This window comes from Cimex lectularius, unplaced genomic scaffold, assembly GCF_000648675.2.
Source record: "Cimex lectularius strain Harlan isolate CLEC.00 unplaced genomic scaffold, Clec_2.1 scaffold63, whole genome shotgun sequence".
Taxonomy (NCBI): domain Eukaryota; kingdom Metazoa; phylum Arthropoda; class Insecta; order Hemiptera; family Cimicidae; genus Cimex; species Cimex lectularius.
The window spans coordinates 791,760-816,094 of record NW_019392694.1 but is presented as its reverse complement, the minus strand read 5'-3'; the positions used below and the strand labels follow the sequence as shown (position 1 = coordinate 816,094).

General features: G+C 35.0%; 2 protein-coding genes across 3 annotated transcripts in view; one reads left to right on the top strand and one right to left on the bottom strand.

Moving 5' to 3' along the window:
- LOC106673973 (neuroligin-4, Y-linked-like) overlaps positions 1 to 24,335 on the bottom strand; it is a 777,726-nt gene that overhangs the window by 172,125 nt on the left and 581,266 nt on the right. For both annotated transcript variants that reach the window (XM_024225970.1, XM_024225969.1), the window contains exon 4: positions 2,759 to 2,956. In XM_024225970.1, coding sequence (XP_024081738.1) covers positions 2,759 to 2,956 — 198 coding nt within the window. The remainder of the gene's footprint in view (positions 1 to 2,758; positions 2,957 to 24,335) is intronic.
- The window catches only part of LOC112126612, a 312,439-nt gene that overhangs the window by 58,871 nt on the left and 229,233 nt on the right, over positions 1 to 24,335 (top strand). The gene's annotated exons all lie outside the window — the stretch shown is intronic.

The following is a 24,335-nucleotide window of genomic DNA, read 5'->3' as shown; positions in this document are numbered from 1 at the left end:
CTGTGTAAATGTGCCCTTCTTGCGTGTCGTAACAACGTGACGTGTATAAACAAAATGTTTTTCTGAACCTACATCACACCAGACCGCATCTCACGATTTCTGAATAATCATCGACTAACGTTCACTAATCACCACACATTAACTTATATAGATTTTTTCATCTTAATCAGTGTTTGTTCCCAATTTTACTTTGTACTATCGGTCTCTCGGTCCAGAGATATTTTAAACTCTTATTCGAACCAGTCCAATTTTCCCCGAACAGCCATGGTGAACACATTGATTATTTTGTAAAATTGACTGTCTGTGATAAAATTTCTTCGTGGTTACGGGATATCGTGACATTCACGTTCTCGAGATCGAGGTCTCACCAGGGGTATAACTCGTATTTTCGTCGATGGAACTGTTCCTTGGCGTGATGGTTGCCTCCACGGCGAGATAAGGGTTTTCTTTTTTTCCAAACCATCTTTTCTCTCGGATCCTCTATCGGCCCGGGAACTCTCTTCGGTGAAGAAAGGATCGAAGGACAGGTGAGATTTATTTTTTTATTATTTTCGTTCTGTTCAAATGTCAAGGCAATAAAGTCCATTGTCCCAAGAGCAAACAACCAGAAACCTGCATACACACAGCACATCTCTTAAGCAGCAAAAGAAAACGAAAAAACCGCACATAAATGTGAACCTGAAACTTTTCCCGTACAAAGGATACTTCTCCCATATAGTCAAAGTAGTAGTTCCATCCCAGTGAATGTACTACCCTCTAATTTTGTATATACATTGACAAACGACTTACATGTCACAAACACACACGAATCTAAATCAAGAGTTATCGACACATTTTAAACTTCTTAAAAGATTGCTGGACAAACAATCAAAACAGACAAAATGAACAAACGACTCATTTGCATCACCAATCTAAAATCGTTTTGGACAACGTATTCAGTCCTTATAACCCAAAGATCTTCTAACTTTAAGTATCAAAGATTCAGAGATTTTTTTTATATTCTACCTGATCATAAAATCCTGCTTTACTGATAGATAGTTTCACCTTTTTTCAGAAAGTATCTTAGAACACAAAATTCATCTCACACATTCCTACGCTTTCTAAAACAATCATTACAATTTATGTGGAAAACACAGCTAACTTTTGCCCTCATAAAGATCTTTTCGTCACAACCAGAAATCTGGCAAACTATGTCACTATCCTTGAGCTTTCACTTCAACTTTCACCCTGATAATCATTGCTTTATTCTAGTTACAAAATAGTACCTCCATCCCTCCAGATTAAGCACTAAACTGGAGCCCAAAACGTAATGGAAAAATAAGATCTAAGCTTCAGACTCTTTGAAGTTACGCTGAAAAACACAACAAAACTAACTCTGTAAAAAAAACGATTAATTTATATTACTGTTTTGAGACCAATTTGAACAATCATCATCGAGTGGAGTGCAGCCAAACGTTCTAATCTCAAAAGTATCCAATCTTAACATCCAATCAACCATCGTTAATGGAATTGGTTTTTAAGAATATGCCTTCAATCTTATCAACAACTACTTTAATACCCAATATGTACTGGAAGAAGACAAAAATAGCTACAAAAAATTTCACAAACGATTATCCTGTCGCCGAAAGTCTCTTGTCATAAGCGATTTTGTAGCTTGTCGGTTGTGGTAGATGGGAGTGGCTGTTACTCGTAGATAGAATGTGACATGTCACATTTCGTGTGTTTAATGTTGTTTTGCACTGATTGAATCAACTCTTGATGCAACATGAGTTTGTAGGTTTCTGGCTGAAAGGCAGGATCCTTATGACTGCAAAGTAGGGCGATATCGTCATTGTAGTAAGGATAGTTTCAAAAAGCTTACGTATGACCGAGTGTAGAAAATGGGCACTTCCGTGTAGAACCCTTCCATCTGTACCATACTTGGCTGATAGATCGGTAGTGGCCACTAATGATTTTCAAGTATCCGTCGGATAGGTAAGATTTTAGGGTAAGTTTGTAGAAAAGACTCCCTTAAGCTTTCAGAGCAGCCATGAGTGGGAATGTGTTTAAGCGGGAGTTTTTCTAGGATTTGCCCATTATAGGCAACCGACTGGTTGGACGATAAAATGATGGACGGTTATGAAGTTGTTTCGGCTTTGAAATCATTCAGATGAGTGAAAAATTCCATTGGGATGGGAAGTATATGGTTCTAAGTACAGAATTGTGAAGGTAGGTAAGGAAAACTACAGCATTTTTAGAAAGGTGTCGAAGGATTTTTGCGATGAATAGTCAAACGTAAAATAAATAAAATACTTGAAATGAAAAACATAATTTTTTCGGCTTTGTGGAAAAAAGATTTGTACCAATTTACAGAGAAATGCCCAATTGAAGGGATGGAAGATTATTTCATTGGGGAAATTTACAAAAATTTGGTAAATTATTTAATATTAAATATAAGGAGGATCTATGTTGAACAGTTCAATTATCATTTTTGACAGATAAAAACGAATTTAATCAAAAGCTATATTTTTTAAATTTATTTATTTAATTAATTTATTAATGCTTGGTTTTATATTTACAATGACTACCGTAGTACATCGCCCGATGTTGCATGGAACCACAGACCTTGTTGTAGTTGCAATTTTGTTTTGAATCAGTTTTTGTTAAAACAAATAAAATATTAACTCATTTATGTGTTTCTTATTGTCAAAATACCATTTTAGATGGTAGAAGTTGATGTAAACCGGAAAAAGGGCAAGTAATGAGAAAATATATTTACCTTCGGGTACGGCGCTGCTGGTCATTAGGAAGTGGACGCAAGCAGCTCCTGTTCCTTGACCCATGAGGGTGACATTTCCTGGATCTCCGCCGAAGTAGACGATGTTCTCTTGCAGCCAGTGGAGAGCGGCGATCTGGTCCATGAGGCCGTAATTCGACGGGGAACGCAGGTATGGGTCTGTGTTTGCGTTTAGGAAACCTGCAACAGTCGTTATTGTGTTTATTAATAAAATTTACAAATACATGCTATAATTTACAAACAGAATACACATCAACACTATAAAAATGGTTCTTCAACCGTCATCAGATTGTTTTACAGATTGCAAACCATTTTATCTTGTTGAGAACGATTTGAATTATTGTTTTCGACGAATGCATTGTAGTATTGAGAACCGCGTATCGGGGTCGCCAGGAGGGGTCTAATATTCAAATGAAGGCAGTATTGCCGATATTTCACTGTCGGCCTGGCAATGAAGTGGGATTCTACTGATCTATTGAATGGTTTAGCAAATCTGTCTATTTATAGATGCCACGTTTCAGAATGGCCGATTTAGCCCAGATGAACAAACTCGAGCAGATTAACGTAAAAAGGAAAATAGAAAATGTACTCTCAACCATTGACGTGAACATAATAGTGAGTTGTATCAATTCTTTTATAGAAAATAGAAATTATATTGGGTTGTCCGGAAAATAATGCAGGATTTTAAGTTTTCATTAAAAAAAATCTATATAAAATATTCTGTTTACGTTTACAGGATTACTCATTTGTNTATTTTGATTAAAGAACATTGCTTTAAAGTAACTAGTTTCTTTTTTTTTGTTTAATACCAAAATCCTGCATTATTTTCCGGACAACCCAATATTATTAAATTAATTAATACTAATTATATTATTGAATTTACACTATCTGACAGTTACGAAAGCCTACAAGCACACTAACAATGATGCTTTATGTGACAAGTCTAATTTTCAAGTCTCAATAAATAATTTAAAATTATCCAAGAAAGCGCAATGGTTATTTTGAGGTTTATAGCACCCAGAAAGGAAATGAATTAGGTAAATTATAAAAGTTTAATAACATAAATGTCTAGAAACTCGATAATTTGAACCTGAAAGAAAAAAGAAAATTGCACGATTTATAACGGTTTAAATTGAAATAAAAACTAAGATATAGAAATAAATTACGATTTGATCGATCTAGAATTTGTACAAATGTGTGGTGATTAGTGACCGTTAGTCGATGATTATTCAGAAATCGTGAGATGCGGTCTGGTGTGAGGTAGGTTTTAGAAAAACATTTTCTTTATCGTGCCAACGTTTCGATCTTTATTGAGTTCATCTTCAGGGCCTGGGATTTAGAAACATCGTTTAATTTTAACAAAAACATGTAGGATGTGGAAAAAAGTGAGTTTATACAATGCAAAAAAAATTTTTTTTTTTATCCAATCAAAGTATTTCTACATACTCAAAGTGTTGGTTTTCTGTGTAATTGTACCATTCTTGCGTGTCGTGTTTAGAGACTTAAACAATCCAAAAATATTACACACAGAACTAAACAAACATAACAATATAAACCTAACTGTTTAGAAATGGTTTACATCAACAGAAGTGAACACAGCATCAATTACAGAACAGACACATGTAAACTCAGTCGCAGCAACGCCAATATCATTAATCAAATTCAATATCAATAACATACATATATCATCATCACATCACAAAAAACATATAATATAACATATAAAACATTCATTACATTCCACACTTCAAACATTTTACATAGTCTAAGTTTCGAACAATTTAGCTTTCCATTTCCTATTTATCCCCTTCTATAATCCCCTGAAAGGATAATCTGGCCGAACCATTACCAACGTTTTTTCCCATCGTCTACCCTTTTCACCTCAAAAAGCCGACTCATACAAAAATGTCTTTCTATACCGAGTTCCCTCCCCTTCAAAATCCAACGTATATAAACATAAAACAGCAATATCTCTCGGGCACTCTCAACACGACGCAAGAATGGCACAATTACACAGAAAACAAACACTTTGAGTGAGTAGAAATACTTTGATTGAATATATAAAAATAATATATTTTGCATTGTTTAAATTCACTTTTTTCCACATCCTACATGTATTTGTTAAATTTAGACGATGTTTGTAAATCCCAGGCCCTGAAGATGATTTCAATAAAGATCGAAACGTTGGCAGATAAAGAAAATATTTTTCTGAAACCTACATCACACCAGACCGCATCTCACGATTGCTGAATATTCAATTTGTACAAACTTCATCTAATATTAAATAATTGGATTTATTCGTTTCCAATTCTAATTGTATATTCTATTCTTCTATTATGCTGCTAAATGACGAAAAAAAGTACCATTACATGTAACACCTTTGATTACAACCTACACTGATGGCACTGCCATCCTATTCACATATTCCAACTTGTTGTTAGCACTAGCAACACAAGCAATATCAGAACACCTAGACTTCTTTGCCGACTAGTGATTAAGTAAAAAGAGCGCAAAAAGCCAACACAAGAACACAAATATCAAGATCATAACTTCATCCCACCAAGATCGCTACTGGGTTTTACTTGGATGATCAAATTCGTGTAATCTATTTGAAAAACAGCAAAAAGGAGGGAAAATTCAAAAGGTGGGTTTGAAATGGGAAGTTAGTGTCCGAGTGGATCGAAGTCACGACAGCTCAAGTGGTAGGGTAGCGGTGTATTTAGCCGAAGGTCGTGGACTCGAATCCCGCTCGTGACACTATTTTTTTAATCTCAACTAAAAACCTTAATTAATAATTAATATATTATTAATTGGTCAAGCGGACCACGAAAACTAGTGAAGTTAATAAGTTAAATGAAGTATATCTTCACGAAAGCTGATAATTAAAACCTATCATGTCTTTCACAACCCACTTATCGTTATAAAAGATGAGTAATTTTTGTCATAATAGAAACGATCTAGTTATTGTCAAAAAGAACATTGTACATTTTTATCGAACGACCCACTAATTTCTTTATTCCGCAATAATTTCTTTCCTCTTTGCCATCCATGTTTTATTAGTTAACTGAACAATTTCTTTCCTAATTGGGAGGCGAAATTAAGTTTTCTCAGAAAATAGACTACAAAAGTTTCACTGGGCGAAAGCCAATTTCGTCAAAATCTTATTATTCCATTCGAATAATCGGACCATTTTCATTTTACACTGTTACGACAATGGCTCACTTTTCATTCGCGAGGTGACGCTAATTGAAAGTTCATTAATAAGGGAAAATTCTGGAACTTTTAGTGTATGTATTTCATTTAATAATATTTATCAGCAAATTTTTCAACCTGAAGCTGTTACTGACTCCTCTGCCTTTCATTTAAAACTAAGTCGATATCCTAAAAGCTAGCCACTTATTTGGAACTCAGGTTGTCAACTACATAATAGACACAAAACATGCAATACATATGTATAATTCACCAACCAATAGAAACAGAAATCTGATCACATTTACTCACCTAGAGTACCCGATTTTCCGAAGAGGAGGGTTTAAACGGTCAATTCCCTTCTCGCTAATAAATTATGTCCATTTCAATGAATTAACACTACACTCAATATAGGCAGAAATTTCGTCACATTCACTCCCCTTGAGTACTCTATGTTCTTCGGGGCGGGCTTAAACGAGCGGGGTTTCAGTTCACGCTAATAAATTATATTCTTTCTAATAAATTAACGTAAACAAAAAACCCAATATGAACAGAATTCTAGACACATTTACTCCGCCAGAGTTGTCGTTATTCCATGTGGCGGAATTAAACGACTGTTTTAATTCACGCTAATAAATTACATTCATTACAGTAAATTAATGTAAACAGAGGGCAGGCAGATAAGAATAATCCGAAACGACCAAACTACATACTTACATATATGTTAGTTTTTGTTTTAGTTTATAGGACTTTTAGAGACATGTAATCTCTACTACTGTCAGGTCCGTTAGTTCTCACTTATAAGTTTTAATATCTACGTGAAGAAATGTGTGGTGATTAGTGACCGTTAATCGATATTTATTTAGAAATCGTGTGATGCGGGCTGGTGTGATGTAGGTTTCAGAAAAACGTTTTCTTTATCGTGCCAACGTTTCGATCTTTATTGAGATCATCTTCACGGCCTGGGATTTACAAACATTGTTTACATATAACAATTACATTTTGGAAGGATAGTTCCTACTCACAGTAAGTTGTTTTTGCAACGATCTGGATTTCGAGCTTTTTGCTCATCATCAGGTTGAAGGACTTCTACAATCTGATGATGAGCAAAAAGGCTCGAAATCCGGATCGTTGCAAAAACAACTTACTGTGAGTAGGAACTATCCTTTTAAAAAGTATTGAACACCACACTCACTCCATCATTTATCATTTCCATTACATTTTGGATGTGGAAAAGTGAATTTATACAATGCAAAATATATTTTTTATATATTCAATCAAACACTCTCGACACGACACGCAAGAATGGCACAATGACACAGAAGACAAACACTTTGAGCCCTGAAAATGATCTCAATAAAGATCGAAACGCTGGCACGATAAAGAAAATGTTTTTCTGAAACCTACATCACATCAGACCACATCTCACGATTTCTAAATACATATTTAATCTCTACGTAGACACTTCTCTGGGACTGACATAATATTATTTTTATAAAAACAGTTTTCAACTCTATGTAAAGTTTTTCAATTAATTAAGGTTTTTAGTTGAGATAAAAAAGTTAATGGCACGAGCGGGATTCGAACCCATGATCTTCGGCTAGATACGCCGCTTCTCTACCACTTGAGCTATCGTGACTTCGATCCACTCGGACACCAACATCCCATCTCAACCCGACCTTTTGACTTTTCCCTCCTTTTTGCCATTTTTTGCCATTTCTATGTAAAGTGCTTCTGCGGTTATAAAAAATTAATCATGCTTCCTGTTATTGAATTGTCGTATTTTGATTCATATAAATAAATATATCTTTTAAAACAATCTGGTAAAACGGTTGAACTACAATTAGTTCAAAATTTGCTTTTGTTATTTTTAATTTTACATAGGCCTACTTGTTTTCGAGTTTTAAACGTTTTTTCTTCTTATGTACCATTGTTTTCGTAATAAAAGAATAAAAAAAAACTGTTTAAGTTTATAACTGTCGCAATTGGCCAGCGATTGCTTTTTACTAACACGGATTGTAAATTGTTCCAACTTCCAGCTGAATTGTGGACAATGAAGGGTATAACGAAATTACAAGAGTAGGAAACAGTTTGTCCGCTTCATTAGTACTCAGTGAGGCATATGGGACGTGAATATTGTTGAAGCGTTAGTTTTCCAATTGTTCTCCAGTTCCATTCAAATGCCTTTCCCTTCAAATTTACTCCTTTCCTCAGCAGAAATGTACTTGGGAGTCTAAGCGTTTAACTTCCTCAAATGCAATTATTAACAGCACATTGCAATTTTTTCACTCTTTTATTAGATGTAGGATATTTAAATGCCTCCATACATATAGGCATTTTTCATATATTTGAATAGTATATAAAAGGTCTAAATTAACTATGGTCCGAATCTCAACGGTTTTGGAGTTATTCCCCCTTTTGTTTGGTTTTTACATTTCATGACCTTGCTTTAAATAAACAATGATAACTTCAAAACTGAAAGGTTTTGGACAAATCCGTTCATACCATTGATATCGACGGCAAATTTTCAATAACATGTGATTAATACTAAATTTGTAAACGTTGGTAAAATACGAGTTTTAATAGCCAGAACTTCAAAAATAACTTTTTTACGTTGAAAAGCCTACTATGCTGATTCTGTCTACTATTTCCAAACCTAGAGACTAGCAAATTTCCAAAAACGTACTCGATTTAATATCCCTTTTAGTAGTGTAATTGATTAATTGTATAATTGTAATTATTTTTTTCAAAAATGAATAGATTGATGGAGGAAAAAAGCGTCGTCGCGATAGCTCAATTGGTAGAGTAGCGGCCTATCAAGCCAAAGGTCATGGGTTCGAATCCTGCTCGTGACACTGACTTTTTTAAACCTGAAAACCTTCTACTCTTAGTGAATAGTATTGGACAATTCATATCTAAAGCTATCCCGACGTTATTAAATAAGATCTTCTAACTTTATAACTGAAATAATAAATTGTTAAAAAATGATAATGGTATGAGACCGTATAGTAAGTTGAAAATATTCGTTTAAAGATGGGATGTAAATTGAGAGAACGAAAGGGCATCCTGTAGCTGTATACAGGTAAGAAACGTCTCCTTAATTGACGTGTGTCCCATAGGGCTGGGCAATAATGGGCATAAGAGCATTATCCGAAAAGTTTATGACCGCAGTTTCTGTTCTGCGCAATATTTGGCATCATCGCAACACTCAACTCCACCCTGCTATACTAAGGTAATAACACTAAACAATATTCAATTTTCTTTCGCCACTTACCATCCTAGAATATCGTTCTCGGCTGATCTTCAGCATTTAGTGTAAGAATTTTAAAATATTGAAATAATGAAAGTAAATGGATTCGGATTTATATCATACCGAGTGTTCTTTGTAGATGTGTGTAGACAAATATACGTTTTTATTATTTTTTAGTCTAGTTTCATATTTTACTTTTTAGACAAAAATTATGCAGAGTACCTCAGACCTATTTCAACTTTCAAGATTTCAAATACGATACTGTAAATCCTGATAAATTATTGTAAAGGATTTTTCACGCTGAAAACAATGGTGCAATCACATTCCAAATTGGTCAAAAATTGACAGTTATGGTAAAAAGTTTGAAAAACCGCGTTTGTTTCGTTGTTAACTCCAATAATTTGCATCTTCACTAAAGTAAACATTAATTACGTTTTTTGTTTACATGTCAAGAAAATGAAATGTGATAACAAATAGCGATGACTGTTTTCTGAACTAAAAGAGACACTCTATGTATAAGCCTCCTGCTCATAAACCTGTATTCATGTTTGCCATAAATATATTTTTTTAAATCCATTATGTTTTAGTGGTCTAATTGACCAAATTACTTATTTCAATTAATTATTCTTATTTATGTAAGGTCTCGGTTGAGACGGGAAGCCGAAGGTCGTGGGTTCGAATCCCGCTCGTGACACTAACATTTTCATCTCAACCGAGATCCTACATAAAAAAGAATAATTAATTGAAATATTTTTCTAAATTTTTCTCGTTTAGATATTCACTTATATTGATTACCATTTCCATTACTCGTGAAAATATCCTTTTCCAATTTAATGGTACAAACGATATATTTGATTTTATATGCTTAATTTTCCTTTTATTATCTGTATCTTCTACTTATTACTTAAAATTACTTTAAATTGAAAAATAGAAGATGTTTATACTGTTTGGCGTTCACTATTGTACGAATTTTCTTTAAATAAGCAAGGAAGAATTAAAAAAAAGAAAAATTCTGGACACTATAAACAAAACCATCTTCAATACTTCCTAAACATTTAGTGTCATTAGATGCCACAAATGGGGTGGGAAAGATAGGTAGTTAATAGAGAGAGAGAGGGAGCTTTTTTTAACGAGAGTTCGCAACAACAGAGGACATATAAACCCTCAGGGTGCCGGTGTTTTTGAAAAAAAGCCCATTTGTAAGTACGTCGGGTCCGAATGCAGGGCCGCTGGATTCGAACCCGGGACCTTTACCTTACATTGTGTTACCGTGTCAACGCCGAAACCGTTGCGGCCACCGACGCCCCGGGGGTTAGTAGTTAGTAGTTATAGAGAGGGTGAGTGAGTGTGGTAGAAAGAGAGTGAGAGGGGGAGAGAGAAAGTTTGATTGAGTGGTAGCGAGATATAAAGATAATTAGAGAAATCGAGATAAAGAGAGAATCACGTAGTGGTGAATAGATATTTAGATATCTATTTAAATTGAAAAATAGAAGATGTTTATACAATTTGGCGTTCACTATTGTACGAATTGTTTGTAAACAAGCAAGGAAGAATAAGAAAAATAGATAGAGAGAGAGAGAGAGAGAGAGAGAGAAAGAGAGAAAGAGAGAGAGAAAGAGAGAGAAAGAGAGAGAGAGAGAGAAAGAGAGTGAGAGAGAGGAGAGAGGAAGAGAGAGTGGGAGTGAGAGAGAGAGATAGAGAGGGGGAGGGTGGAAGGGAGAGAGAGAGGAAGAGAGTGAGAGAGAGGAGAGAGAAAAAGAGAGAGTGAGTGAGAGCAAATGAGTGTGGTTGAGCAAGTTGCGCGATAGGGATTATGTTTTACAAGTCCTCTCAGTCGTGATGGTTAAGTATAATCATTGCGCCAGGAACCTAACAAAGTATTTAGCGTTACTACTTATGTTCATTTGTTATAATTTGGACATAAACGATCAATGATAGTTGGATAAAGATATAACTTTACCATGAAACACACCATCCGGATATATTAGTTTAAAACTATATGAAAGTGCCTGTTCATGGTCTAGTTGAATCAATGAAGACTTGCTTGGGTACAGCATAATTAAACTGAGTAAATCAATGATCATATCAGCATTTGAGTGGTGAGGAACATCAATCGGAATTATATTCGCGGCCAATAACCATCTCCAATAGCACAATGGGCAACAGATTAGTGTCTGGTTGAAATGTCAAGAAACTTATCAAGCCGATCAAAGAGGGTGGAACAATCGCCCTCCCAGAGCGTTCAAAATATTTCCCAAGTCTGTCGTAAATCGAAATTATACCTCATCTCAGGACGAGGTAACCTTTGCGATCCATTTTGACTTTAAGTTAGCTACCGCCTAATTATTAAATTTTGCAAGTAGCTAATTAGTTCAGAACTCGCTCATGTGTTAAATATTTACATAAATCAATATGAAAGTTTTGTTATTTTGGGATCAGCTAATAACTACAAGTTTTTAAAGTTTATACTGAACGAGTATTTGACTGTTATATATTTTATTTAACAAATATTCAAAACTATTTAGAAAAATAGAAGCTTAATTACTTTTTAATTCTCTACGGGTATTACGTTTTTGTGTATTTAGTAATGAAATTAATTAGAACCAGCCTGTTTAAACTTTTAAATAATATAAAAAGTTCGGTGATTCAACCAAAAGAAAGGAAAAGAACAGTAGCGCACTGAAACATTTTAAGTAAATATAAATAAAGCAGAGATAGAAAAATTTATCAAATTAATTATTTCTTTCCTACTTGAAAGAAATGACATAGAAACATTCAATTCACATTTCAATTTAACAAAACCAAAACATAAACATTGTGCACTGGTTGGTTAAATCAATAAATATTTAAATTAAATTTCATAATATATAAGGACTTTTCTATTATAACAATCAGATATTTATACAAATTGGTATCAGTTATTTTACTTCATGGTATATAGTTGCAACCGGGAGGTAAAATTTTGCGTATCGGCGGCCGATTTTTTTCTACCCCCATCAACCGGTCAATCCGTAGATACAATATGCAGAAAGCTTAGGCCGTGAAAACTGCTAAAAGGGACTAAATAATAAATTCGCGTTGGCCCGAGAGAGCGAATGTTTAATGCAGCGAAATGAAGTCGGACGCAGCGGCAGTAAGGAAAAACCGTCCGACAGTTATCAAACGGAATATTATTCCACCGGAAACAGAATATCGGAATGAGCCCCTCATGGGAAGGGAAAAATGTCGTGATCGTAAAAAGAAAACAATTGAACCTGAGCCTATCTTTAACGTTGATCCTACTACTGTCAGTAAAGATATCAGTTATGATATAGTGCTTGTGGACTGAAGAGGATAATTAAAAATTGATCCAGAAAAGAACTATGCTGTTAGAATTTTCATATAGAACACTTTGAAATGTTTTCAAAATAATCCACACCCTTCCACTGCAAGAATCATATAAAAAATCCAATGACAATGGATGCAAATTTACATTCTGTGTGATTACGTACAAGGTAAATATCAGTAAAATAACAGCACAGATGTAAAATTATTTTCTTTTATTAATTATTTTAACCAAAGGGGTTTACTATTATATCTCAAGGAGAGATATTTTAGCAGTAAAGAAGGGATGGGGACATCTGAAATGATGGAAGTGGTTGCGGGTGTACACACGGGTCAATACTCGCTCCGCTTTTGTACAAAAAATTATTTCCGACACGCCTACAGATTTATTTATTTATAAATAAACACGGGCAAGAAAACCATTTACAAAGATACAATAACAATAACCAATCTAAAGTTATAAAAAGGACAAGACAAATGATTATTTTATTAACTATTAAATTCGCTAGTTTTCGTGGTCCGCTTGACCAATTAATATCTTTCAATTAATTAACGTTTTTAGTTGAGATACAAAGTCAGTGTCACGAGCGGGATTCGAACCCATGACCTTCGGCTAGATACGCCACTACTCTACTACTTGAGCTATCGTGACTTCGATCCACTCGGACGCTAACTTCCCATCTCAACCCCACCTTTTGAATTTCCCTCCATTTTGCCATTTTCCAAATGTCGTGTAACCTATTTGATTCTCGGCGACAAATGAAATGGCCACGGAGAGCTTTAGTGAAGGTATAATTCGTTTTAACTTATTAAATGCACTAGTTTTCGTGGTCCGCTTGACCAATTAATATCTTTCAATCAATTACGGTTTTTAGTTGAGATAAAATCATAATTTGTCACCGAGAATCAAGTAGATTACACGACATTTCAAAAATGACAATAAGGATGGAAAATTCAAAAGGTGGGGTTGAGATGGGAAGTCGGTGTCCGAGTGGATCGAGGTCACGATAGCTCAAGTGGTAGAGCAGCGGCGTATCTAGCCGAAGATTGTGGGTTCGAATCCCGCTCGTGACAATGACTTTTTTATCTCAACTAAAAACCTTACTTAATTGAAATTTATTAACTATACTGAACTATTGGAATGAGGACGTGTAGGGTAAAACATTTCGTGCTTTCTTTGGACGCTCGATAATCGCCTCTAAATTAATGCAAGGTAAACCTGAGGGTAGTAGTTGCCAAGAGGAAGAAAACCACATGTAGTGCCTCTGGGGAGGTTTTGGCAAAGAACCGGTGCTACAAGTAATCGCCGCCATGAATTTGGCGCGGTTGACCCTCATACAGATTGGTCAGTTCATTGCAAACATGATTGGACTAGGCCTATGTTAGATTTTTATGGCATGAGCGTGCTTTGGGGGAGGAGTGTCTAGCTTCGGCTTCGATACATCCTTTGTGGACTCCAGTTAATAAACGTTGTTATAATATGTGAACACATGGATTACTTTATTATCGACACAATGATGGATTCAGAAAAAATGCCAGACCTGACAAATGATCTACTCTCCGAGATATGCGTCTGCCTCTCTGCTATCGACCACCATTTCCTTTTCTCTAATTCTACGACATCAGAATTGGGATTGGATTTACCTTTCCCCCTTTCTTTCTCTAAATCTACGACGTATATATAAGTTATATCCGCAACGAGTCAAATTTATATATATATATATTATTCTAGAGGCATTGAAATATGCCGACTTGATATTCATATAATAGCTGAATCAGTAACAGTTCTATACGTCCAAATGGCTGCAAGTTGAAAAGTACACGTGATAGCCCAGAAAAAGAACGAAAACACGCAGAGGGCTGGCGATGACCTCAGTTGTTAGGCGGCTAATGAATCTCCCATATTATATTTCGATCAGATGAAATGTAATAAGTATCTCTCACAAAAGCCTTTTGTACAACAAGTTGGCGAGCAAGCTCGAAGTGTGGAATTTATAGCCTTTCATCAAGTGCAATACGTTCAGCCGTCGGTGATGATACAAATATCTTAAACCGAGGTACAGAGCTATTGTTCCAGTCGCAACTTAACGTCAAGTTGCGTAATTGTTTATGATAATGATGAAATAGAATGCGACTATACTTATATTATCATTGGCCTTCAATTAGAGGAATTGTAATCACTACAACGGGCAGGACGTGAGGAGTGCTTGCCGAACTTTAGCTCGTCTGTCACTGCGTGAATTATTGACAATGAAGACACCTGTCATTTTGCTGCTGAGGAGAAACCGGTTTATGTGGTCACTTTGTTAGTACTAATAGTGGTACAGGTTTGTATGAAAGATGGAATTTTTTATTAGAGTGCCTGAGTAAGCAAATTTTTCCTTCTTGGTATTAACCATAAAATCCCCAGATTTCTGGGAAATAATAGGTATAAGGCTTTGTGTAATCCAATAATAAAACTTTTTACTATTAATATTTCCCTCAAATAATCCTACCGTCAGTAATATTGCCTCCAGCAGAGCTACGATAGCATTGGTTCATCCTTTAGCTAACCAGTCCTTACAACCATAACACCGTTACTTTTCGGAGAATAACCATGAGTGTGGGGTTGTCCAATTTCTAATTGACCCTTCTTTCGCCTACAAAACAAGTCTTGTCGTCTCACTCGCAAGATGGAATCGTAATGGGTAATTTTATTCAATTTTCCAATGTGATGGTGGGTGATGTATTTTTGCGAGGTATCCTTGCCCATCCTTTGTCCTGGGTGATTGGACGCGTTATCAAGTGTTGATGGAGCTATGAGAGTTATTACTATTCGTACAAATGGCAATATAGTACACCTATACAATCACTGATTACTCTTTTTCAGCGAGGCTAATTTATTTAATATTTAATCAATTATTTTTTCTCCTTCAAACAAAGTCAATTTCTGTTGTTTACGAATACATAGATTCTTTCTTTGTTTTCCTGGTTTATTATTATTTTATTAGTTTAATAGTTATTTTATTTAGACTTTTTATTAGTTAATTAAATTTTATTAAAATGTGGTGGACGGAATACTTGTGCCAACTATCTATTTGATTAAGTTGTTTTGTTAAGGATAAAGTACCCTGCTCCGATAGTTCCTTATAAAAATATATTAATTTTGTCTTATCCTGCGCTTGTTTAGTTGCACTCCCCTCACGATTTGTCTCTTATTTTACATTGCGTTGGAAATATCACAAAAAACTTTAATCCATCACAGAACTCCCAACTGTCTTCCACCATCGCTGAAATCCTCTGAATACCTGTCCAAACGACTATGTACCAATTCGTATAGGAAGGAAGTGATAAAATAAGTAAATTACAATTACCGAATTCACCCTTTATTAGTTACTTGATTGGTCTTTTGTTGCTATTATTATAGATAATTTATTTACTTTTTTCTTCATTATTTTATTTTTTTAACAACGCCATTGGTTGAAACAAAGTGAAATACATATATGAAAAAATTATATTTATGTCCGGTGCAAATAAAATCTTGTGAAATTTGTACAGACAAGAATATTAAAATTGAGATTTATTTATTTGTCTACAACAAAAATACTAGTTGGCGGTAAAAAACGAGAGAGGAAATTTGATTATATTAATTTTTTAAATGCGCTGTGACGTGATGTATAAAATACGTAGGCAAATATATCAGAGACAAAAAGCAAAATGAGTACAGCGAGATTGAAAGTAAACGTAAATACATTTTCAATTTTGTTTCAAAAGGTTTACACAACAGACTGTGTCCGGAGTGGTCTGTGGGAACTGCAACATTGTTTCGTACATTTTTATATATACCTACAGCCGATGTTTGGTTTTCACATTTAATAATTTTTTGCTCTCCCTTTAAAGTTTGTTTAGTGCCTTATCCAACATTTTTTTTTATACTTCATTCACTTTTATACATATGCAAATCAGAAAAAACCCTGACCGGAATACGTTCGGTAGTCGACCAGTGGTTTAAATTTAAAATTCTTTACAATTAAAAAACATATTTTTTTAGACGCTTCCATTAACCAGAATTGTGTTTTTTCTCTTTCGAATTCGGGTTTGTTCCTGTTGAAACTACAAGATGTGCTGTTTTAACAAGTTTCGAAAACTGATATGTGAACCCATCCTCCACCCCGTCATGCGAAGGGAAGGCATTCCGGCGCAACAAACGGCTACTTGGCATGCTAAAAGTTCAATTTTTGGGTAAAATGTCTTCAGGCCTTCATTTAGTTTTGCCTATAAAGAAAGGGCAAAGGAAAGGAGATTATATATTTTTACACATATTTGATCAAATTCAAAGGATCTCGCTTTGCTGGTTCCTCCACTTCTATGTAGAAGGGGTTTTAAAATATTAAGAGGTATATCTTAAAATTTATACAATGTCTAATTAAGGCAAAAGGAACACAGGCCGATATAATTTTTTTTAACCGAATAATTGCAATTAATAATCTAAACATCTAATTAATAAACCTAAACCTAATAAAATAAACACGAATAAAATATTCATCACAGTATTAATAGGGCTGTCTGTTCTTTTGAATTTATGGACATACCTGGAATTGTTGCCGTGTCCTGTCAGAGTACCCTGCCATTAACGCTATTTTCCCACCATTCCAAATTTCCTCTACCATTGACCAGAAATAATTTGCTTTTCCCGGTAGAACATAATGCTACCCATTCCATTCATGATTCCTTAGGAGGTTGATCGTTTTCCCTCCCTTTTTCTCATAGCATTGCCTTTTCATCTCCACTGTTAGATTAACAGGGGAGCGGATGGTAAAACTTGGAGTACTTGGATGTCGTTTGTACACTTTCGTCGCCCTCAGCAATGCGACTATTTGGCCCTATTCCAATAAGTTTTTGTTTTGATACACAGCTTAGGCACCCAGGCTGCTGCGACGTAAGATGCAATGGGAAGGTAAACATTTTTACATGAGCTTAATCCCCATGTCCATTTGGCAATGTTGGTGAGTTTAGAGTATGTGCATCTAATGTTTTCTCTTACTCTTAATAGGTGATCTAAGGCACCAAGATTTTTGTGTTTTTTCATCCCCAACCTGAGTGCTCGGTTTAATTAATTTGCCCTGTATTAATAAAAGGTGTTCTGGTCGTGTCTTTTAAGATAAGGGGAGACAATTTTTAATTTCTTTAATGCTGGCGTTTTCCAATTCTCGGCCTGGTATAGTAATCGCTTTCTAATTTTTCATTTTATCTGTACGACTTGGTCACCAATAACGTCAGCGAATTTGACCCCTTCTTATGTTAACCTCTTAATCAGACATCAAATACGGTGTTCCAGAAGAGAGGCCAAGGACAGGCTGCTGAGGACCTCTTTTGTAACGCTCTTTTTTCAAAGTAGCTAACAAAAACTTGTAAATATTTTGCGAACATTTTTTTGGCCTTCAGTAGATTCATTTGTAAGATCATATGTCGTTTTTACAATCATAAAATATTATGAAACATCTTATTGACATTTGTAGTGTGCTCAACATAAAGGGTGATTATTCAAGAATGTAATCGTTCATGTATCTCGTTTTTATCTTAGCATCCCATATTAACACTATTGGTACCAGTTACTTATCGTGTATTACCCGCCACAAACGTTGTGATTAATGATAAAAAAAATAAGATGATCTCAATAGGGTTCGAAACGTTGGCATGATAGAAAACATTTTTCTAATACCTACGTCACACCAGACAGTCACGATCTCCAAATAATGATAAAAATAAATTCTGCTCTTGAAATTACGAATTCATAACTAGTTGAAAATAATCCCCTTCGAAATAAAATTGAGTTTTAAAAGGAAGATCATGATAATACCAGCAAATTAGGAAGCTTTGCATTATACCTAGTTGTTGAAACGGAACTTTCTTTTTAAAATCCACCAACAAAAACAAAAATATTATAATATAATATTATTATTAATAAACCATAATAATCAGAATAATATATTAAAGTATGTCACTAATGTTGGTAAAAGTGTCTTAAATTACAATATTGTCAAATTTTTAATTGATTGAAAAGAAATTCAATACTTAAAATTTTATCAAACTATCGAGGAGATTGTAGCTAATTTTCCAACCTTTAAATCTCTAATAAGTTTCACATAGCGTTCTAAACTTCCTAGGGGGAAAGCCAATGAAATATGTGCTTCTAAGAGCACGACCTTCCAATCTGGCATTTGCTTTGCAGATATGAAATATGGCTGACACTTTCTCCACTTTGTTAACTATAGCATTGAAATTTATTCGTAGTTGTTTGAAAGACGAAATTATTTCATATTTCCCCAATTTAAAACTTTAGTAACATTTTATTTTATATCTAATTGAATACTTTTTGATGCAGGCTGAAAAAGACATGTGACATATTTCCAATAAATCTATTATTCAAGGGTTATTTAAAACTTTGACATAACACTTTATGTCAATGTCAACCTGTCGATTTTCATGTACTTGTTGGACTGTAAACGGCATCCGGGCTGGTAAAACAGTCAATTAATCATGTACGAGAGGACAATTATTATGTAGTTTAGCGTAGCATTGCGGATTTGTGTGCCCATTGACGTTCTATGCGATGGATGTGAAGGATGAGGCTGTCTTCGGAGACGTGATGTATTCGAGGCCGTCGGGAGAGCGAGTGCGAGGTTCTCACGGCAAAGTGGTTTCCGTCCCCAGCTATTAATAATTGTGGCCATTTAGTCTGCGGGCCCTTTCAATGGTCCAAGAGGCAAATTCTCCCTAATAAACAGATTCCGTTCCAAACCGGTGAACTTTCCTGTTAGGAAGGATAGTCGGCGACTTCAATCCTATAAATTCTTACCTAATGAAGGACGCGCCATCGAGTTGTAAACGTTCAAACGCCTGTAACGCATCCGCGTCCAAGTACACAACTACACCTAATACATTTAGCAAGAATGCAGGTGGTTAAATGTTATATTACAAAATGAGCGAAATTATACAGAACTTTATGAAAATTCAAAATAAGATTACAGTTGGAACAATTCACTAGTTTTCGTGGTGCGCTTGACCAATTAATTTCATTCAATTAATTAATGTTTTTAGTTGAGATAAAAAAGTCATTTTTACAAGCGGGAATCGAACCCACGACCTTCGGCTAGATACGCTGCTCTACCACTTGAGCTATCGTGACCTCGATCCACTCGAACACTAACTTCCCATCTCAACCCCACCTTTTGAATTTCCCTCCATTTTGCCATTTTTCAAATGTCGTGTAACCTATTTGATTCTCGGCGACAAATGAAATGGCACGGGGAGCTTTAGTGAAGGTATAATTCATTTTAACTTATTAAATGCACTAGTTTTCGTGGTCCGCTTGACCAATTAATATCTTTCAATCAATTAAGGTTTTTAGTTGAGATAAAATCATCATTTGTCACCGAGAATCAAGTAGATTTCAAAAATGACAATAAGGATGGAAAATTCAAAAGGTGGGGTTGAGATGGGAAGTCGGTGTCCGAGTGGATCGAGGTTACGATAGCTCAAGTGGTAGAGCAGCGGCGTATCTAGCCGAAGATCGTGGGTTCGAATCCCGCTCGTGACAATGACTTTTTTACTCAACTAAAAACCTTACTTAATTGAAATTTATTAACTATACTGAACCATTGGAATGAGGACGTGTAGGGTAAAACATTTTGTGCTTTCTTTGGACGCTCGAAAATCGCCTCCAAAGTAATGCAAGGTAAACCTGAGGGTAGTAGTTGCCAAGAGGAAGAAAACCACATGTAGTGCCTCTGGGGAGGTTTTGGCAAAGAACCGGTGCTACAAGTAATNTAGATATATAATTCTAGAGTTGACAACCTGAGGTAAGAGTGTGGGGCTAGGCATTGAAATATGCTGACTTGATTTTCATGTTCTTTCTTAGTTCTTTTTAGTTGGCCCGGCTGAATTTCTCTTGAAACAATGACGCTATAAAAAAAAAAAGTTTAATTTTTTATTTTGTTTCAAATTGGTACGTTTCGAGGATAAAAAGTATACAAGTACATGAGGCCCAGTAAAACTTCAAAATTTCAATTACGAGGCTATACATCCTGACACATCATTTTAAAAGAGGTTTTACGCTGAAAGTAATGGTGCAACGGAATTTTAAAATGGTCAAAAAGTAACAAAGTTATGACAAAAACTTTAAAATAAAGTAATTTGGTTTCCTATTTATTAATCATATTTTATGTTCGAACTGCCTGCATTGCGTAGTAATACAAAGATTTTTTTTCTTGGTGCTCAGAGCTATAGAGTCAAGCGAGATGGATTGACAAGCATTTTCTACCGAGGTTGCTGGGTTTTGATTGGCGTAGCTCCTGTTTTTTAATTTGCCACCCAGAATATGTGCAGATAAATCGGGTGACCGAGGAGGTCAACAGATCGGATCATGAGGTCCTATCCTCCTATCCCGGAAGCGACGATTCAAATAACGTCTCACCTGCAAAGAATTACACGGGGCATCCGTCAAGCTAGAGAATCATTCTTTGCGGTTATTATAGAGTTGCATTAATCTAATAATGTCGGCAAACCTCCGACAAAAAATAGAGGTGTGCACTTTTGAAATTATTTTTGCAGAAATAATGCCCAATCAGGTGAACTTGGATCAGTCCATAAGATGTATGGAAGTTCGTTTCCTTCAGCCTCTCAAATCGACATTTCTTCAAGGAACGTTACAAACAACATATCATAATCAGAGTCCGGAACTTCCTGGACAATTTGAGAGCGATACGGCTAAAATTGTAAGTCCAGAGTACATCTTTAATTTTATTTTTTGAATAACCGAAAGCCCTTGCAATATTTCGGAGAGAGGAATTCGCATTTTCGCGAACATCCAGTAAAATATTCAGCTCTTCATGGAAATTACGCTGCCGGTTTCTGGGTGATCGAACAGCAACTGATCCGTATCTCCTCATATTGCAAGCAACACGAATATACGTTTTGCGGTTTACTCTGGGGCGATCAGGAAATTTCTGGGAGTACAACTCGAATTCACGACCTCGAGGTTCAATAACACCACTACCAATAAAACAGTCGTACATATTAACTCGATGTTGATCGGAAAAATTCTATTCGATTCATTTTGAATTGAACACTGAATATAACGAAAAGGTGTTATTGTAAAATTTATTTACTTCCAGGAATTAAGATTTGCTCTCATAATGCGTGATTGACAAACAATGACAGAATGTAAACATTAAAGGCAGTTAATGTTTACTTTACTGAAGAAGTAAATTATTGTAATTATCAACGAAACAAACGAAAGTGTGTTTTCAAACTTTTTCCCATAACTTTTGTCATTTTTTGGCCCATTTGAAAACCGATTGCACCATTGTTTTCAGCGTAAAGACTTTTTTACAAAGATGGGTCAGGATGTATAAGGTTGTATATGAAATGTTGAAGTTGATTTAGGCTTGAGTACCCTGCATAATTTTTCTTACAAAAAAAGGATTCACTCACACAAAACTAAAAAAAACGTATTATATACATGAAATTCAATAGTTTTCGTGGTCCGCTTGACCAATTAATACCTTTCAGTTAATTAAGATTTTTAGTTGAGAAAAAATGGCAAAAAGAGGGGTTGAGGTGGGAAGTTGGTGTCCGAGTGGATCGAAGTCTCGATAGCTCAAGTGGTAGAGCAGCGGCGTATCTAGCCGAAGATCGTGGGTTCGAATCCCGCTCGTGACACTGAGGTTTTTATCTTAACTAAAAATCTTAATTAATTGAATGATGTTATATACAGTTCATTAGATGTAATACATGATATATACATTCATTGTATACAATATTATCACTCTACGATGACCTCCGTTAAAAATCCACCAACGCACTCTTTTGTACAAGAACGGTCTTTATGTAGAGTACCATGCCTACTTGCTACCTGTCGTTCCTGTAAGATGACAAGACCCAGTACTCCTCGACGAAGAATGACACATTTAGCAACGTGTGGTGATTAGTGACCGTTAATCGATATTTATTTAGAAATCGTGAGATGCGGTCTGATGTGATGTAGGTTTCAGAAAAACATTTTCTGAAAAACATTGGCACGATAAACAAAATGTTTTTCTGAAACCTACATCACACCAGACCGCATCTCACGATTTCTAAATAAACATTTAGCAACATTTCTCTGCTAATGTTTGTTATTATACCTAACTTGTATACCTCACCCAAAGTAAAAAATCAAAAGTAACGAGTTAAAAAGCCCTAATTTTCAATTACTAAAGCCAAACATAGTTTCATAGCAGTACTTGATGTGAGTACGTCCAAAGTTGTAGTTGTAGAGTTGGAATTTTGGACTATTTATACATATTTTTTATCTGTTAAATCTATTAAAAACTAAATTCACAAAATTCAACCTTAATTAATTATAATATATTAATTGGTCAAGCGGACCACGAAATTAAGGTTTTTAGGTCTCAACTAAAAACCTTAATTAATTATAATATATTAATTGGTCAAGCGGACCACAAAATTAGTGATTTTAATGATTGAAAATGAAGTATACTTCACTAAAGCTCTCCGTGGCTATTTTATTTGTCGCCGAGAATCAAATAGATTACACGACATTTGAAAAATGGCAAAAAGGAGCGAAAATTCAATAGGTGCGGTTGAGATGGGAAGTTGGTGTCCGAGTAGATCGAAGTCACGATAGCTCAAGTGGTAGAGCTGCGGCGTATCAGCCGAAGATCGTGGGTTCGAATCCCGCTCGTGCCATTGACTTTTTTGTCTCAATTAAAAACCTTAATTAATTATAATCTATTAAACGCCTTGGTATCAATTACAATTCCAAATTTAGTTTTGAGGAAAATATTGAACTGATAGGAAATAAAAGCTTAAAAATCCTTGGCTTCTGCTAAAGGAGTGTGTTGAAATTGCTAAGTTTTTTAAAGGTCTTATATTATACCGATATAGTAAGTTCTTTTCTTGAGCGTCTGGTCACAATATAGATACCGAGTTTATAAAATAAATGCTATTCAAAATTAATTTTTAATGTATCAAGCGTTTAAGTTTAAAAAATGTTTGCAATCCTTAGGCATTCAAGACTTGTCATAAATGTTCATTCACTAGAACAAAGAAGAATAGTCTGTGATATTTTATTTGTGCAAAAAATTGTATTGTTCAAAGTAAATGTTGCTGAATTACTATTTATATTATATGTATAAGACATGTTGATGTGTTGTAAGTAGTGTAGGTTTAAAGGTTTAAAGGAACGTTCTTTTCTACTATATTGGCATGAGTCTACAAACAATGTAAACTTATTATTTAGATGTATATTAAGTAATAGTAGGCAACATGGCTTGTCCGTAAAATAAATTATTATTATAAAACATGATTGGCACACTTTGTTACAGTACAAACATAAAGGGATGCTCACATTCTATGAGCTATTACGCTATCACATATTCACTTTTGTGCAGTAAGAACAATATGTGACTGCCCCTTTTCAACTCGAAACTCACACAAAACAGATTTCTGGAAAGACGGGAACACTGATCGTGCCATGTACACTTCTATAATGAAATAAAACTGGAAAAGAAGCTCGCACTTGAGATGAATTGAGAACCGTACTAACCTGATATCCTAATAATTGTTTCAGATTTGTAATTTTTTCGTTACCCTTATCGGTATTTTAGTGGCTCTATTTAGTTTTTTTAGTTAAGTGTGTGGTGATTAGTGACCGTTAGTCGATGATGATTCAAAAATCTTGAGATGCGGTCTGGTGTGATGTAGGTTTCAGAAAAACATTTTCTTTATAGTGCCAACGTTTCGATCTTTATT